The sequence below is a fragment of the Spermophilus citellus genome (assembly GCF_964194105.1).
Source record: "Spermophilus citellus genome assembly, chromosome: 10".
NCBI classification, from domain to species: domain Eukaryota; kingdom Metazoa; phylum Chordata; class Mammalia; order Rodentia; family Sciuridae; genus Spermophilus; species Spermophilus citellus.
This window is the reverse complement of record NC_138197.1, coordinates 77,543,353-77,560,026: the sequence shown is the minus strand read 5'-3', so window position 1 is coordinate 77,560,026 and position 16,674 is coordinate 77,543,353. Positions and strand designations below refer to the sequence as shown.

At 43.9% G+C, this 16,674-nt stretch overlaps 1 protein-coding gene across 6 annotated transcripts; it reads left to right on the top strand.

Moving 5' to 3' along the window:
• The first annotated feature begins 3,620 nt into the window (after positions 1 to 3,620).
• On the top strand, positions 3,621 to 16,326 carry NACA (nascent polypeptide associated complex subunit alpha). 6 transcript variants are annotated; one of them, XM_081309153.1, is made up of 9 exons: positions 3,621 to 3,769; positions 4,572 to 4,643; positions 7,617 to 13,199; positions 14,296 to 14,381; positions 14,561 to 14,638; positions 14,969 to 15,115; positions 15,556 to 15,684; positions 15,896 to 16,018; positions 16,201 to 16,326. In XM_081309153.1, the coding sequence occupies exons 2-9, from the start codon at positions 4,574 to 4,576 to the stop codon at positions 16,213 to 16,215; spliced, it is 6,231 nt and encodes a 2,076-aa protein (XP_081165279.1). In that variant the 5' UTR covers positions 3,621 to 3,769; positions 4,572 to 4,573; the 3' UTR covers positions 16,216 to 16,326. The 6 variants fall into 6 exon arrangements, with proteins under 6 accessions (XP_081165279.1, XP_081165282.1, XP_081165280.1 ...); XM_081309154.1 differs by lacking the exon at positions 3,621 to 3,769 and adding an exon at positions 3,793 to 4,191; XM_081309155.1 differs by lacking the exon at positions 3,621 to 3,769 and adding an exon at positions 4,229 to 4,378.
• The last annotated feature ends 348 nt before the right edge of the window (positions 16,327 to 16,674 follow it).

Here is a 16,674-nt window from a genome sequence, read left to right as displayed (position 1 = left end):
CTCTCTCTTTTAAAAAATATATATATATATTATAGAAAGATAATTCCAAAGCTTCTGACACAAATAGTTCTACCAGTTGGCATATAGAGAGGTAAGTGAACAGTAATATACTTCCATTTCATCTCACTGGATATTGCCTCTATATTATGGGGTAAATGACAGCTTTGTCCTTAAGTCTTGGACACTTGTTAATATACCTAGAGTATATATTCAATCACTTCCTAATTTTGTTTATTTATATTGATATTGATATTGCCTGTCTTTTTAAAAATTATTTTAAACTGGGCATATAAACCTACCAAAACTTCAGTTCCCAAGATAGGAGTTGTTAGATGAAAATTATTAGGGCCAAGTATAGTATTTTGTACAACTATTGGGAATTGTAGCTCCTACTTTTTCCATCAGAGAGCAACTGAATTAGTCTACCATAAAGGACAAGTTTAGGGCTGGGGTTGTGGCTCAGCGTTAGAAAGCTCGCCTAGCACGAACGAGGCCCTGGGTTCCATCTTCAGCACCACATAAAAATAAATAAAGGTATTGTATCCAACTACAACTAAAACATAAATTTTTTTTTTTAAAGTTTAGTGGGCTGTTATTGTGGCTTAGTGGGTAAGCGCTCCTGGGTTCAATCCTTAGTACCAAATAAATAAAACCTGTTGTAATTGTTAAAGGATTTGGGCTTTTTAACATATCTAGGTAATTAAATTTTAAGTTTTGTTTCAGGTATTATGTGATGGCTTCTAAAGTATCAGATTTCTCTTGGTTTTACAAGGAATCCTACACAGTAGGATTCTGTCTTCTGAGAAATATTGAGAAGCAAACTGTCAAGCTAGTGCTTCTATGATGTCATGAAAATTTCCTTACATTTCATTTAACATTGTTTCCTGTATAGTCATACAATCTTTTTTTTCTTTTGATTTATATAAAACAGACTATAATGGAATCAACCAAAATGCTTTGTATTTCCTCCTCTCTTTTTAAGATATTTAATATTTACTTTTTTAAATATTAAAAGGAATATTGTGCTAAATTCCTCATTATTTGAGCTTCTGTGCATTATGGATCATTCAGTCTTCAAATTCTAAAACTAGCCAGTCAAAATTCTGGATACAGTGAGCACAGTGCACATATCCAAAATCCCAGCTAATGGGGAGAATAAGGCATGAGAATGACAAATTCAAGACCAGCCTCAACAACTTCAGGAGACCCTGTCACAAAATAAAAAGAAGCTGGGTACATGGCTCAGTGGTAAAGTGCCTGGGGGTTCAATCCCCAGTACCAGAAAAGAAAAAAGTAGAAAGACAGTATTGTGTTTTCAATCAGAGACATGTTAAGCTTCCATTATGGTTTTGTAAATGTCTTCAGTAAAGTATTTTAATGCTTTAATATTAAAGCCCTGGGATAAAGCTGACATACTAGCCCATTAAAATTATTAACTACAGGGCTGGGGATGGGCTCAAGCAGTAGCTCGCTCGCCTGGCATGCATGCGGCCCGGGTTCGATCCTCTGCACCACATACTAAGAAAACTAAAAAATAAATATTTTTTTTAAATTCTCTAAAAAAAATTATTAACTACAAAACACTGTTCTCATTAAAAAGAATAAATGTTACTAAAGAACAAATTTTAAAAATAGTAAATGTTTGGTTCATGAAGAGAACAGAAACATGATCAAAGTCTACTGACTTCATTTCTCCCTGATTTGCCAATCCACTGATAGAAATGTAGAAAACAAAGGCACAGAAACAGCATCTAAAATCTTTAAAACTTTCCAATTTATAAAGAAACCAAAGAAAAAGTACATCCTTCCTTAGCTATTCATTAGGACATAGTTTTTTGTTAAGTCCATGGGCTTGCTAAGGAAAACAGGGCAATGGTCAATATGTAGTTTAGGGTTTTGTTTTGTTTTTTTTTTTTTTGGTACCAGGGATTGAATTTGGGGACTCCACCACTGAGCCACACCCTCAGCCCTACTTTTTTTTTTATTTAGAAACAAGGTCTCACTGAGTTGCTTAGCACTTCATCATTGCTGAGGCTGGCTTTGAACTCGTGATCCTCCTGTCTCAGCCTCCCAAAGCCTGCACTACCACAACCAGCTAAATAATGGCATTTTCATGGAGAGGGGAAAAAAAATAGCAGTTTATTCCCATCTACTCACATACTAGATGCTATTTTTTTGTCTTCAATATGTAGTTTTGTCTAAGATAATTGGCCAGTTTTTCACTTTTTTTCTGAAGGTAAATGGACTACACTGAAAATCTGAGTCTGTTCTTAATCAGTCCACGATAGCCTCTCCTGAGAATTTCCAAATCGTTCCTGGTCAATTCTGCTATCTGGGTTAATCCTGGTCCACTAATCCTAATCCTCACTTCACTATAGTAGAGGTTTAGGGTGGGCTACTAGACCCAGGGACGCTTTACCACTGAGCTACGGCCCCAGCCCTTTTTATTATTTTTTAAATTTCCTTTATTTTTTTGTTTTAATTTTTTTTCCTTTTTATTTTTTGAGACAGGGTTTCACTAAATTGCCGAGTCTAGCCTGGAATTTGCCATCTTCCTGGTTTAGGTTCCCCAAACACTGGGATTACACCATTGAAAAGTAGAAATGATTTAGGTTAAATCCCAATTATTTTCAGGACGATGTTGAAATTAGGTTCCTGGGGGTGGGGAGATTATAGGCATATACACGATTTTTGTTTTCCCCCTTGGTTTTTGTGCCACTGTGCCCAATAATCTCAGATTGAACCTAGGGGCGCTCTACCACCGAACCACATTCTAATCCTATTTTGAGACAGGGTCTCTCAAATTGCCCATGCTGGCCTCCAGTTTTTTCTGATTGTCCTGCCTCGCTGGGATTACAGGTGTGCACAACTCGGCTCAGAAGGAAAAGTGGTCGCCCGCTCCCTCTTCCCCCATTTTAAATTCTCACTGCTTCTCTTAAAATCAGCCATAATCGTCTTCAAGCCATTATACCAAATAGTGTTAGCTGATTTGGATAATTCAGGTTTGTGTTTGGTTTGTCCTTTTTTAGAGCTTAGAAAATAGTATGGAGTTAAGTAACCTTTTCATTAACAAAACATTGGTTTTACATTCTACTTCTCAAGAACCCTGTACAGAGCACGGATTCTTAACATGGGATCCCGGGCCCTTAGAATGGACGAGTTTCAGAATTATTTAAGAAGTGCCCAAAATAAGCAAAAAGAATTGTGTATATGCCTATAATCCCCGCTGTGCCGCGGAGAGGAATCGGACGTCAACACCGTCCCAAATCGTCTATTTCAAAAATAAAATAATTGAGATTTAACTTATGTCATTTCTACTTTACAATGGTGACAATACAATCTCTGGAGTTCGCTATTAATTAATGTCGCGCTTCCCTGCTTCTGAGTAGGGGAAATCTTAAAACAGCTGTTGCTACTTTGCGGACCCGTAGGCGGAGCTTCTCTATGGTTTCCCTTCGGGAAGCAAACATGCTCGCTGGAAAGGAAGGGGCGGGATGTTTGAGGGCTGCCTCGCTCCATGAGGACTGCTCCAGCCAGGCCAGTGTGTCGGGTTCTAAATTCTTACCCTTATTTAGAACTCATCACCACCCCTGCCCTAGAAACAGCCCTCAGGGTCATTGGATAAAGGAAGTGGCTTCCAACAGCTCCTGACCCGGAATCGGATCGTGGCCCCGCCCCCTCCGCGCCAGGCTTCCTTCTGCAACAGGCGTGGGTCACGCTCTTGCTCGCTCTCTTTCTGCCGCCATCTTGGTCTCGCGTACTCCGCACAGTAAGTGCTGTCTGCGCCGCTACTCCATCCGCCGCCATCCTCCTTTCTCGCGGGTTGAACCGCCCGGGGGATTCAGAGTTGAGGAGAGTTGACGTCTTTGTATAGTTACAGGGTTCCTACTAGTCGCTGGGTCTTCGGAGAAAAGGGGCTCTGTAGTTGGTGTCCTGGCAAAAAAGGGGCATAAGGGTCCTATGGGCCAGGCCCAGAACCGGGTATGGAGGGGATGTAAGAGTCACTGTAGTCTTTCAGGCAAAAGCTGAGTGCGTCTGTTGGGAACGGCTTCGCAGAAATCCAGAGGAGGTTAAGGGGTCACAGCCTCAGAACCCTAAACACCGTTCTTATTGTGAGAAGGGGAGTGTTGGGACCCAAGGCGTCCTCTTTCGTCTCCCGGCTCTCAGAAGACCTGGGGGGCCCGAGCCCAGGTAGCGTAAATGTTAAAAGGGGAGGGGGCTCAAAGTACGTCAGAGGTTTTAAACGGTTGGGAGTCAGACCGGATCCTCTCTCTCGGGTTAAGAATGCAAAGGTGATTCCTGGTCTTGTGGGATTATGAGTGTGGAATACAACGAACCCTGAGCACTGGGAAGTCTACTTTCTGCGGAGTGTACTCAGGTGATTCGTTTTATAGATATCTGAGGGTCACTTTTCCCACCTATTCTTAGTAACTTTGGGAAGGGTAGTCCTCAGACATTTTCATGATTTTTCCCCCATTTAACAATCCTCCGTTATTAATAGTTGATTCTGAGTTGGGCAAGTGCACCCCTGTCAATTCAGGCCTCCTTTTTTTTTTATTCCCTTCCTTCAGAAATGCCGGGTGAAGCCACAGAAACCGTCCCTGCTACAGAGCAGGAGTTGCCACAGCCCCAAGCTGAGACAGGTAGGTTCCTATAGTTTCGTTGCTGTTAATTAAGATAGACTCTTAACACCATTTGGTGAGTAAAGTGACAAAGAAGAGTATATCTCTACCTAATTTGCTACGATGGGGTTTTGTAGCTTTACCAGAAAGGAAAACTTGTTATTTTGGAGGGACTTATTTAGGGAGCAGGAATAAAAATTGTATCAAGATTTGTGAATGTTCACATTCACTAACTGCTTTGTGAATTGCAACTGCCACCTCCTGGGAAGATTGAGTGGGGAGGGGGATCAGTGATTCTTACTATTAGAACTGGATGACACACAGGCCGCCCAAGGAGACCTGAGCTTTTGTGAAGTCCCAGCCAGCAAGTTGCATCAAGGTTTTAGATAGCAGAGCTTGGCATTGTGCCTTTATCACATGTCTGATGAGGTATGTGCTGGTGGTAATGTGTCCTACCGAGCCCCAGAGTCCTAGGTTGGTTTAACTTGTTTTATGGGTTGATGCTGAGATATTTGTTGAATGCCGAAATAGTGCTTGGGCCATTGTCTGGAACCCAACATTGAAATAAATGCTCCCTTTGATCTTCATCATTGAAATTAATGGGTGTAAAATCTAGTGTGAAGGCAAGTTTTTAATTCTGGTTGAAACACGTCTCTAGAAAACTGGGGCAATGGAAAGATGTAAAATGATAGTGTTGCTGGGTCAGTTGTGCAAACTAAATGAAGGGAATCTTAAGGTTATAATCTCGATTCTATGTTTTTTTGTAAATTTCAAGGGCGATTTCTTTCACCTTTTTTGGAGTTAAAGTTGTTTACAGTTGAAAATATTGTGGTTCTTTCTCCCCACCTGTCTGATTTTAGCAGCTGAAGGGATTAATACAGCTGCTAGAGAAGAATAAGGAGGGGGGCCCTCAGTAGGGAATGAGCAATAGGAAATGCTTTAGCTACAAGAAATTTATGAAATGGGATGATGAAAGACTGGTCTTTAAAGATTCTGTGGTTTCAGCGCTAAACAAGACTTAGACATTATCTCAGTCTCATTGTACCACTTAATTTGTCAAATATGGAGACTGAAATTTGGATAAAATTAGAATAATCTAATTCCAAACTACAGAACTTTATTTCTGAAATAATCCTTAGTGCTGCTAAACATTCTGATTAGTCTGAGTACAGAAAGTGTATAATATTGAGTACCTGTGATAAATTACCAGAATTTCATCTATTAGAATAAATGATAAGCTAACGCAGGAAATTGGTTATGATGGCAAAGCAAGTTATTTGGGTCTTATCCCATCTTGAGATCCAGTAAGAAGAAAACATATTCCATGTTTTAAATTCTTGTTAACGTGTTTGAAAGTATATGTACTGTAATCTTAAGACTTTGATTACCAATTCTCCTGAGCCACTTGACTTTATATAGTCAGATACTATAAGAACTAAGAAGATGGGCTGGGGATGTGGCTCAAGTGGTAGCGCGCTCGCCTGGCATGCGTGCGGCCCGGGTTTGATTCTCAGCACCACATACAAAGATGTTGTTGTGCCCGCCGAAAACTAAAAAATAAAGATTAAAAAAATTCTCTCTCTCTCTCTCTCTCTCTCTCTCTCTCTCTCTCTGTCTCTCACTCTTTAAAAAAAAAAACTAAGAAGATTATTTGGTTGAGTTGTGAATTTGGATGCTATGGACTGCCCTCCCCCTCTTTGGGGCAGGTACTAGAGATTGAATTCCTGAGCATTCAACCACTGAGCCATGTCCCCTGCCCTGTTTTGTATTTATTTAGAGACAGAGTCTCACTGAGTTGCTTAGCGCCTCTCCATTGCTGAGGCTGGCTTTGAACTCATGATCCTGCTGTCTCTCGGCCTCCCAAGCCATGGGATTACAGGTATGCGCCACTGCGCCCAACCTCTCCCTGCCCCCTTTAACAATCCCTTTTGGGCATTGAGCATTTGTTGATCTAATTTGATGTTATTTTCTAAATTACATATATGGTATTTTTTTTTCCCTCTACAAAACCTCTCACTTAGTTTTACCATAGTGTCAAATATTGGCGTATTTTGACAAAATAGACCAGACAGAATAAAAATACTTACTCAGATCATGTTATATTATTTTCACTCTACAGCTCTCCTTCCAAAATAGAACCACAGTCTGGTTTAACAAGTTGGGTTAGAATTTCATAATACGGTCCCTACCCTAGTGACTAAGCTGTCTCCCTGAAGGTCTAGTTCATCTTGTAATGATGTCTAAAGAGCCTAACATTACTGAGGAAGGGTAGAATAGGAAGTGCAACCTATTTGTGGCTGGGTGTTTTTGTTTGCTTTCTTTCGGGTTTTGCTAAGTAAACTAAGACATAACGGGGTAAGGGGCTGAAGAGTTTCAACTTCAGTAGAACTGAATTATGCGAAGCTCCCTCTTCCTAAGAAAACAGTGATATTTTTCATGGCCTAATGGAAACTTTAGAGGGTTTTTTGTTGTTGTTGTTGTTTGTTTTTAAGACTTTTTCTCATTCAGCTGATTCCCCATCATTAAACTGTCTGCCTATTGTCATCCTTATTCCAGTTTTCAGTGTTTCAGTTCACGATCCTTGAGTTCTAGTGATAATTCTGTTGGCTTAAAGACTTGGGAATGAGGTCCCATTTCAGGAGAAAAGGGAAAGGCACAACTGGGAAAGGATAGAAAGTATATTGTTCCCAATCCATTCCTGAGCCTCTGTTCTTTGTGTTTAACTTTTAACTATTTTCCCCATCCTGAAATTTTTGGTTTATTTTGGTAGAACTTAGAATGTGTAGAAGAATGTGTTCTCACTTTACCACTGAAATGTTTGGGGAACTTTGGGTGTTGCTTGTCACTGTTGTCTAATCCTGTGTGGTGACTTTCATTCTCAGATTTAAAATTCCATTGTTTCCTATGAGGCATGTTGTACCAAATTGGGCTGCATAACTCACTTTTTTTTTTCTTTTCCTCCTTTATCTCTTTTTTTTTTTTTTTCTTCTCCAGCTGTGCTTCCTATGCCTTCAGCCTTGAATGTCACTGCTGCCTTAGGGCAGTCTAGACCTACCCTTACCCCTCCTTGCTCCCTGGCCCCCCAACAGTGCCCTCTAGCAGTTGCTAACCAGCCTTCCCCATTTCCTTCTCCCTCTAGTATTGCTTCAGCCCCTTTTGAAGCTCCTTTTCCCCAGCCATCCTCTGGAACTGCCATGCCTTTGGAAACTCTCCCTAACACCCCAACTTTCCTACCGCACCTAATAGGGCCTCCCATCTCCCCAGCTGCCTTAGCTCTGGCCTCTCCCATGATAGGGCCAACTCTGAAAGGTGCCCATTCCTCTTCAGCTCCCTTGGCCCTTGTTGCATTGGCTCCCCGCTCAGTTCAGAAGAGTTCTGCTTTTCCACCTAACCCTGTTGCCTCACCTCCATCAGTTGCTATGGCTGAGTCAGGATCAGTGACATCTCTACCAGCTCCCATTACTCCCTCAGAACCAAAACCCTCTCCTATTCAGGTTCCCTCTCAGGTACTCCCTAATCCAAAAGCTACTACTCCAAGTTCAGGTCCTCCAGGTATAATCAGTGCTGTTCCTTCCCATGTTGGAAATCCCTTGGCCTCTGTTCAATCTGGAGTAACCTCCTGTGCTCTGACACCATGCATTACTCCCCCAGCCATTACTTCTCAGATTAAAAGTATCCCCATTTCCTCAGCTCTGATCCCACAAAACCCATTAAGCTTCAGCCTGAAGGGGCCTGTTAGTTCACCTTCTACCTTATCTTTTTCAACCCAGTCTACTCCTGCGGTGACCTCTTCTCAAACTGTGGCTCCTAGCATCCCACCAGTTTTCCCTAGTTCTCTGGGCTCTCATCTTACATCTTTACATCAGGGTTCTTCTATCCAACCTTTAGGTCAAGCAGCTCCTAGTACACTGTCAAATCCTGCAGTGAATACCATTTCTGTAGATCATTCTTCCTTGGGAACCTCTTATCCATCTCAGAGATCTGTGATTTCTCCCCTTCCTTCAGGAAATGAGCTGGTTACTGGTACTGTGGCTGCTCTTCCAATAAGGTCTCCAGGTTCTTCTCTGACTCTGTCTGTTGACAAAGGCCCCTCTACAGTGACTGGCATAACCTCCTACCCTTCTGGCTCCCCAATTGTAACTACCACTACTTCATTATCTCCTACAGCCTTGCTTGGTCTTAAAGAGTCTCCTAATGCCACTCATCAGCCTCTGGGGACTCAAATTCTTGCTTCTCCAGGAACAGACTTTAAAGAAACTTCTGTCTCTTCTGTTGGAACCACCCCACTTCTGATGACTAACCCCTCTATGATTTCTGCAGCACCTACTACCTTTGAGGTACCTACTTCTGTGCCTCCTCCAATTTCATCAGGTCCCATAAGTAGTAAAGAACCAACTTGCCTTACTGCCTTGGTTATGTCACCTGTGGCTCAAAAAGAGCTTCCTACTTCTCAGATAGTAACTACTCTGAGCATACCAGTCTGTCCTTTGCCAGCTCCTCTATCTCCCACCCAGACAGGACTCCCTACCAAGGAAGGCCCCACTTCATTACCTTTGGCCCTCTCATCTCCCCAGAATTCCTCCCAAAGTATATCATCTTTGGAGATAATTTCTCCTGAAACCACTATAGCAAAGAAAAGCTGTGTAGAGCCTCTCCCTGTAGCTAAGGCAGCCAGTGCTATTGCCTCTTCTCTGGATGTTAACTCCTCAACCTCTGTAGTCAAGACAGATCCTTATACAAGCCCAGACCCTGTTAGTCTGCTTCTCAAAAGTTCTATCACTGCTCCAGCAGTGGCTACGTTTCCTTTGGGAAGTGCTGACCATATGGGGGTGGCTTCTACAACTTCCAAAGATACCTGTACTCTTACTACTTTACCTTTGGTTTCTCCAGCCTCTGAAAGTTGCCCTGTGGCTCCAGCTATGACTTTATCCCCTCAGAATGTTTCTGTTTCTACAGTAGCATTGACGCTGACTCCTGAAATTCCTAAGTCTGTGCCCTTTCCCCCTCTACCCCCGTCTGGGATTGCTCTGTCCAGTGCAGATATAGTTGATGGCATTTCTCAGACCTCATCATTGGCACCTTTAGTTTCCTCTCCTGTGTGCCCAAATGAGGACCCCACTGATTCTACATCTTCCAAAGGAAGTATGACTTCTGTAACTGACTCCGCATCTCCTTTAGGGACTGGTATGTCTCCTCAGACTAAAAGACCTCTAATCAAGAAGGGTTCTCCTATCCCTGATGTTCCTGCTGGAAATCTTTCATCTTCTGTTTCTCCAGTTGAAGTTTCCTTCCTTCCAGAGGCCAATATTTTTATTCAAGGCCCTAAAGGTTCACTAACCAAGAAGCATTCTCCCACTCCCAAAGGGGCCCCTACTCCTACAACTGTGCCTCTTCCCTCCCCCAAAAAGGCCCCAGCAGACCCATCCCCCAAAAGGACTCCTCCCCCAGCAGAGACTTCTCCCTCTCCCAAAAAGCCACAAGCAATGCTGGCCCCAAAAGGGGTTCCCAATCCCCCAGTTGTCACTCCTTCCTCAGTCCAAAAGACCCCAGCAAGCCCATCTCCCAAAGGGACTCCCACTGCCCCAACTGTGGCTCCTACCTCCTCCAAAAAGGCCCCAGCAGCTACAAACCCCAAGGGAACCCCCAACCCCCTAGCTGAGATTCCTCCTTCCCCAAAAAAGTCTCCAACATCTACAACCCCCAAAGAAGCCACCACAGCAAGCCCATCCCTCAAAGAAACTTCCAGTACCTCAGCTGAGATTCCTACCTCCCCCCAAAAGGATCCAGTAACCATAGCCCCCAGTGGGGTCCCCACTGCCCCAGCTAAGACTCCCCCCTCCTCCCCAAAAAAGGTAGCAACAACTGTCCCAGCTGTTACTCCTTCCCCAAAAAGTACACCAGCTCCATCTTCCAAAGGGTCCCCTGCCCTGCTAGCTGATGCTCCTCCTTTTCCCATTGAGGCTCCCACTGCCCCAGCTGTGGCTCCTCACCACAAAAAAAAGACCCCATCCCCCCAAGGAGTCTCCACTCCCCCACCTGTAACTCCTCTCTCCCCAAAAAAGGCACCAACAATTTCATCCCCCAAAGGGACCCCAGAAGAGACTCCTTCCTCCACCCAAAAGACCCCAACAATTCCATCCCCTAAAGAGGCAACAGTAACCCCATCCCCCAAAGAGGTCCCCACTCCCCCAGCTGTGACTCCTCCCTCTCCCAAAAAGGCCTCAGCAAATACAGCCCCTAAAGAGGCTACAGTAACCCCGTCCCCCAAAGGGGTCCCCACTTCCCCAGCTGTGACTCCTCCTCCCTCTCCCAAAAAGGCCCCCACAAGTACAACCCCTAAAGAGGTCACAGTAACCCCATCCCCCAAAGGGGTCCCCACTCCTCCAGCTGGGACTCCTCCCTCTCCCAAAAAGGCCCCAGCAAATACAGCTCCCACTGAAGTCCCCAGTCCCACAGCTGTGACTCCCACCTCTCCCAAAAAGGCACCAGCAGTTCCATCCCCCAAAGGGGCCCCCACTTCCCCAGCTGTGATTCCTACCTCTCCCAAAAAAGCCCTAACAAGTACAGCCCCCAAAGGGGTCTCCATTCCACCAGCTGTGACTCCTCCCTCTCCCAAAAAGGCTCCAGCAAATATAGCCCCAAAAGAGGTTCCCAGCCCTCCAACTGTGACTCCACTCTCCCCACAAAAAGCATCAGCAGCTCCATCCCCCAAAGGGATCTGCGCTCCCCCGGCTGTGATGCCTCCCTCTCCCAAAAAGGCCCCAGCAAATTCAGCCTGCAAAGGGACTCCAGATGAGATTCCTCCTTCTCCCAAAGAGACCACAGTAACTCTGTCCCCCAAAGGGGCCCCCACTCCCCCAGCTGTGACTCCTCCCTCTCCCAAAAAGACCCCAGCAACTGCAGCCCCCAAAGAGGTCCCTACTCCCCCAACTGTGACTCCACCCTCCCCCAAAAAATCAACTCCATCCCCCAAAGGGGCTCCAGCTGAGACTCCTCCCTCTCCCAAAATCGGCCCAGCAAATACAGTCCCCAAAGATGTCCCCACTTCCTCAGCTGTGACTCCCCCAACAAAAACGGCACCAAGTTCCTCCAAAAAGTTACAAACAACCTCATCCCCCAAAGAGTCCCCAGCTGAGACTCTTCCCTCCCCAAAAAAGGCCCCGACAAGTATAGCCCCCAAAGAGGCTTCAGCAATCCCATTAATCAAAGGGCTCCCCACCACTCCAGCTATGACTCCTCCGAAAAAGTCACCAATTCCATCCCCAAAAGGGGCCCCCACTCCTCTAGCTGACACTCCTCCCTCTCCCAAAAAGGCCCCAGCAACTGCAGCACCCAAAGAGGCCCCTACAACCCCATTCTCCAAGGGGGCCCCCTCTCCCAAAAAAGCCACAGCAACTACAGCACCCAAAGAGGCCTTTATTACTCCTGTTGTGACTCCTCCCTCTCCCAGAAAACCCCCAGCAAGTACAGCCCCCAAAGATGCCCAAACAACCTCATCCCTTAAAGGGATCCCCACTCCTCCAATGGACACTCCTCCCTCTTCCAAAAAGGCCCCAGCAACTGCAGCCCCCAAAGAGGCCACAGCAATCTCCTCTCCCAAAAAGGGCCCAGCAACCACAGCCCCCAAAGGAACTCCCACTCCTCCAGACACTATTCCCCCTCCTAAAAAGGCCCCAGCCCCCAAAGGGGCCTCTATTCCCACACCTGTCACTTTTCCCTCTCCCAAAGAGGCCCTAGTCCCCAAAGGGGCCTCCATTCTCCCACCTGTCACTTCTCCCTCTCCCAAAGAGGCCCTAGCTACCCCATCCTCCAAAGGCAGTCCCACTCTGCAAGCTGTGAATGTTTTCCCTAAAGAGTCCCCCATTCTCCCAGGCATTGTTCCTCCCTCCCCCAAAGGCTCCCCTGCTTCCCCAGTGTCAGTAATATGTACCATGGGGGCCCTTACTCCTGAGGCATCTGAAGGTGTCCCAGGAAAGAAAGGCCCCAAGGCTCTCAAAGAAGTACTTGTGGTCTCAACTCCAGAAAATGAACAAGTCACCACAGTTCCCACTCAGAAAGGCCCAGGAACCAAGAAGAATTCTGCAGCTTTGCCTAAGTGTTCAGATCCCTTAACTAAGAATGATACTAAAGGATCCCTTTCTACAGTGACACCAGCTCCTCTACTGACAATCCCTGTTTCTCCTGCAAAAAGCAAAGATCCTTTTCATTCCCCTGAGTCTAAGATATCTACCCCTCTAGCAGGAGTTGCCTCTGAGAAGGTCCTTCCTATAGCTGGATCAACATCTGTGTCTCCAGCAACCACCCCACCAGTCTCCTTGCCTCTTGCTCCTTCCCCAGTTCCCCCTCTGCTTCCTAAACAACAGTTTCTGCCAACCTCACCTGGGCTGGTGCTGGAATCACCCTCTAAGCCCCCAGCCCCTGATGATGAGGATGAGCTGCCGCCTCTGATTCCCCCGGAACCAATATCTGGGGGAGTGCCTTTCCAGTCCGTCCTTGTCGACATGCCCACCCCCAAACCTGCTGGGATCCCTGCCCCAACCCCCTCTGCCAAGCAACCTGTTCTGAAGAACAACAAGGGTATTTGCCTTGGTTTGCTGTGTGCATGGTGTGTTGCCCACACCCCTCTTGGGAACTCCCATCGATACTAACACTAGGATGCGCCACTTTCTCCAGTCAATCTGCTTGAGTTTGGATGTAGTACTTAGAATGATCCTTTCAAGTGCAAAAGCTCTAGGAATACACAACTAATTCTTGGTTTTCATCACGTCAGATAATACAACTGATCTGACATTGGAAACCAAGACCTGCTGGACCGTTAATTTGCTCTAATCCTTATCACATTACTAACCTGTCCCTGGGCTTGGGATTTGCTAAAATATTGGGAAATTTGGAGCTATTGTATTTCTTTTTATTTCTTAGTAATGACCACTTGCCCAGGGACTTGCTTTTCTTCAAAAAATAGATAACTATGTTTCCTAGCCTAAGAATGGTACAGGTATATTGCTTTTTTCCCTTGGTAGTCTTTATCGATGCTGGGCCTTTCAATATGTGAATTATGTTCAGAAGAAATGGAGACATCACAGGGCAATATCTAGTAGAGAAGGTGGCTTGGCATCATTGAAAATCTTCTAGCAATATTGATTAGACCAAATTACTAGGGTGAATGATTTGAAAATAGGCCAAATGTGTGTACACAACTGCTTCTGGCCTCCTCCGTAGGTTTAAAGGATAAAGGAAAAGTGCCTTGCCTTTTCTCTCCCTGCATAATGTGATTTATTTATTTTTTATTATTTTCCCCCCACTTAAGTGTGTGTGGAGATCCCTTTAGACAAGACCTTTCTGGGGTGGATGGTAGATGGAATATAGGGTAAAATTTGGAGTTATTTTGGATGCTTGGTTATTTGTGCCAAGAAATGAAGACCTTAAGGGAAAGAGAATAATTATACTATATAAATTGTATCTTTCAGTTATCCCTCATTTCTGGGGGTGGGTCTTTAATAGATGTGTACACACTAGTTTAATTAGTAAGTTGGCTCCCAAACTGGCTTTAAACATTTCACTTTGTAAGGCCTAGCATTAAAGTGGTGACCTCTAGTCCAAGCAGGCCTTAGTGAGGGTACAACCTCCTTAAAATTTTTACTATAAAAGTAATAAAAGTTGTTTGTCATCTTAGGTTCTGGAACAGAATCTGACAGTGATGAATCTGTACCAGAGCTTGAAGAACAAGATTCCACACAAGCAACCACCCAACAAGCACAGGTGAGTATTCCCTTCTTGACTGGTATAAACACTGGGGTCAAGGAAGCACTGGAGAACCAGAATTGATCGGGGCTGACTATTGTATCTGGAATTATGGGTCTTCATGAAGGGAAAATCACACAGAGGTTGTGGTATCCAGACCTTGGGTTCTATTTAATTTAGTTGTTTTATCTTTATAGCTGGCAGCTGCAGCTGAAATCGATGAAGAACCAGTCAGTAAAGCAAAACAGAGTCGGAGTGAAAAGAAGGCACGGAAGGTAAGATGTTAAGTTATAAACAAGGATTAAAGTTCTGATGTGTAATTTTTTAGAACACCATCTTTTCTTTTTTTTTTAACTTGGGTTGGAACCCAGGGACACTTAACCACTGAGCCATATCCCCATCTCTTTTTTGTATTGATAGAGACAGAGTTGCTTAGAGCCTCAGCCTCCTGAGCCACTAGGATTACTGGTGCACACCATGGTGCCTTCCCCTTTTACATCTTTTTCTTAACCCATGAGTCTGCTTTGGATGTGGTATTGTTGGATTTCTTGCTTTATGAAGCTGATTCTAAAGTTGAAATTTTAATGTTCTTTTCTATTTTTCAGGCTATGTCCAAGCTAGGTCTTCGACAGGTTACGGGGGTTACTAGAGTCACTATCCGAAAATCTAAGAATATCCTCTTTGTCATCACAAAACCAGATGTCTATAAGAGTCCAGCTTCAGATACCTACATAGTTTTTGGGGAAGCCAAGGTGAGTTAAGTTTTCTTGAGTTGCACTCGATCAACACTGTTGATATTTCAGGTCAGATAATTCTTTGTTCTAGACATTGCCAGATGTCCCCTGGGAGGCATAATTAAGACCTAGACCTGGGGCTGGGGTTGTAGCTCAGTGGTAGAGCGCTTGCATAGCACATGTGAGGCACTGGGTTCGATCCTCAACACCACATAAAAACAAATAAGTAAAGAATGTTTGGAGCATGATATTCCCTTTAAAAAAAAAAAAAAAGACCTAGACCTAAACTACTTTTCTTTCTACAGTTATAGTCTTAGGACAAGCAGTTTACAGTTATATTACTCTAACTTCCCTGAAATAGATTTAGAATGAGAGTATTGAAAAGGTGTCAAAAGGATATGTGATTTTTCATTTATGGCAAACTAATTTATTGACATCTCTGTTGTCTTTCTTTGTAGATTGAAGATTTATCTCAGCAAGCACAGTTAGCAGCTGCTGAGAAATTCAAAGTTCAAGGTGAAGCTGTCTCAAACATTCAAGAAAACACACAGACTCCAACTGTACAAGAAGAGAGTGAAGAGGAAGAGGTATGCCAGGGAATCTTTTTCTATTTGTAATCCTCTCTGAATAGTGGTATGTTTGCTGTTGGTAGATTATTGTTTTAGGCATTCAACTCCCATTATTTATACCTGCTTACACCTAGAACTAAATTCAAGGGACTCTGGCACCAAAGAAGTACTAAGTTGTTGTTATCTGTAATTTATTAAGGTTTTTTTGTTTTCCCCTCTCTTCTTTTAGGTTGATGAAACAGGTGTGGAAGTTAAGGATATAGAATTGGTCATGTCACAAGCAAATGTGTCAAGAGCAAAGGCGGTCCGAGCCCTAAAGAACAACAGTAATGATATTGTAAATGCTATAATGGTAAGTGACCAAGTCTTTTTTCCTGGTTTCCCTCTGCCCTAACCAGTGAAAAGTAATTTTTCTCTGTTTAGTATCAGCTATATATAAAGCATTATTCCAAATCCTATTGTTAATTGCCTTAGGTTTTAATAACCATCTTCTCCTACTTTGCCTGTAACCACCTTATGTTTTTTCTCTTATAGGAATTAACAATGTAACCATCTGAAAGCCAGGACCTTTTTCTGGTGTTTCAAAAGGATAACTGCAGCTTGGTTTGAAATTTGTACTGTTTCTATCATTAATAAAGTTATGGCTTCTTGTTGGATGAATCAATGAGTGTTTGGTCTCTTTTCCCCCATCTCCTCCTCCCAAAAAGGCTCTAGTAAATTATTAATTTTGTAATGTTATTGTATTTTTTATACCTTTATTTGTTTTTATGTGGTATCGAGGATTGAACCCAGTGTTCACACATGCTAAGCAAGTGCTCTACCACTGAACTACAACCACATCCCCATAATTTATTAATTTTAAGACCATCTTCAGGTGAAAATTTTTCATGCCATAATTCCCTACTTAAAATCTCAAACTCTCTATCTTGTAAGAAGTTATGGTGGTACACATCTATAATTCCAACAACTTGGGAGGCTAAGGCGGGAGGGTCACAGGTTCAGCCTGGG

Bases quoted from the DNA above. Each gene is read 5' to 3' on its own strand.
- NACA (XM_081309153.1), top strand. From the start codon at position 4,574: ATGCCGGGTGAAGCCACAGAAACCGTCCCTGCTACAGAGCAGGAGTTG. The intron at 14,382-14,560 runs GTGAGTATTCCC...TTATCTTTATAG, and splicing joins CAACCACCCAACAAGCACAG to CTGGCAGCTGCAGCTGAAAT. The intron at 14,639-14,968 runs GTAAGATGTTAA...TCTATTTTTCAG, and splicing joins GTGAAAAGAAGGCACGGAAG to GCTATGTCCAAGCTAGGTCT.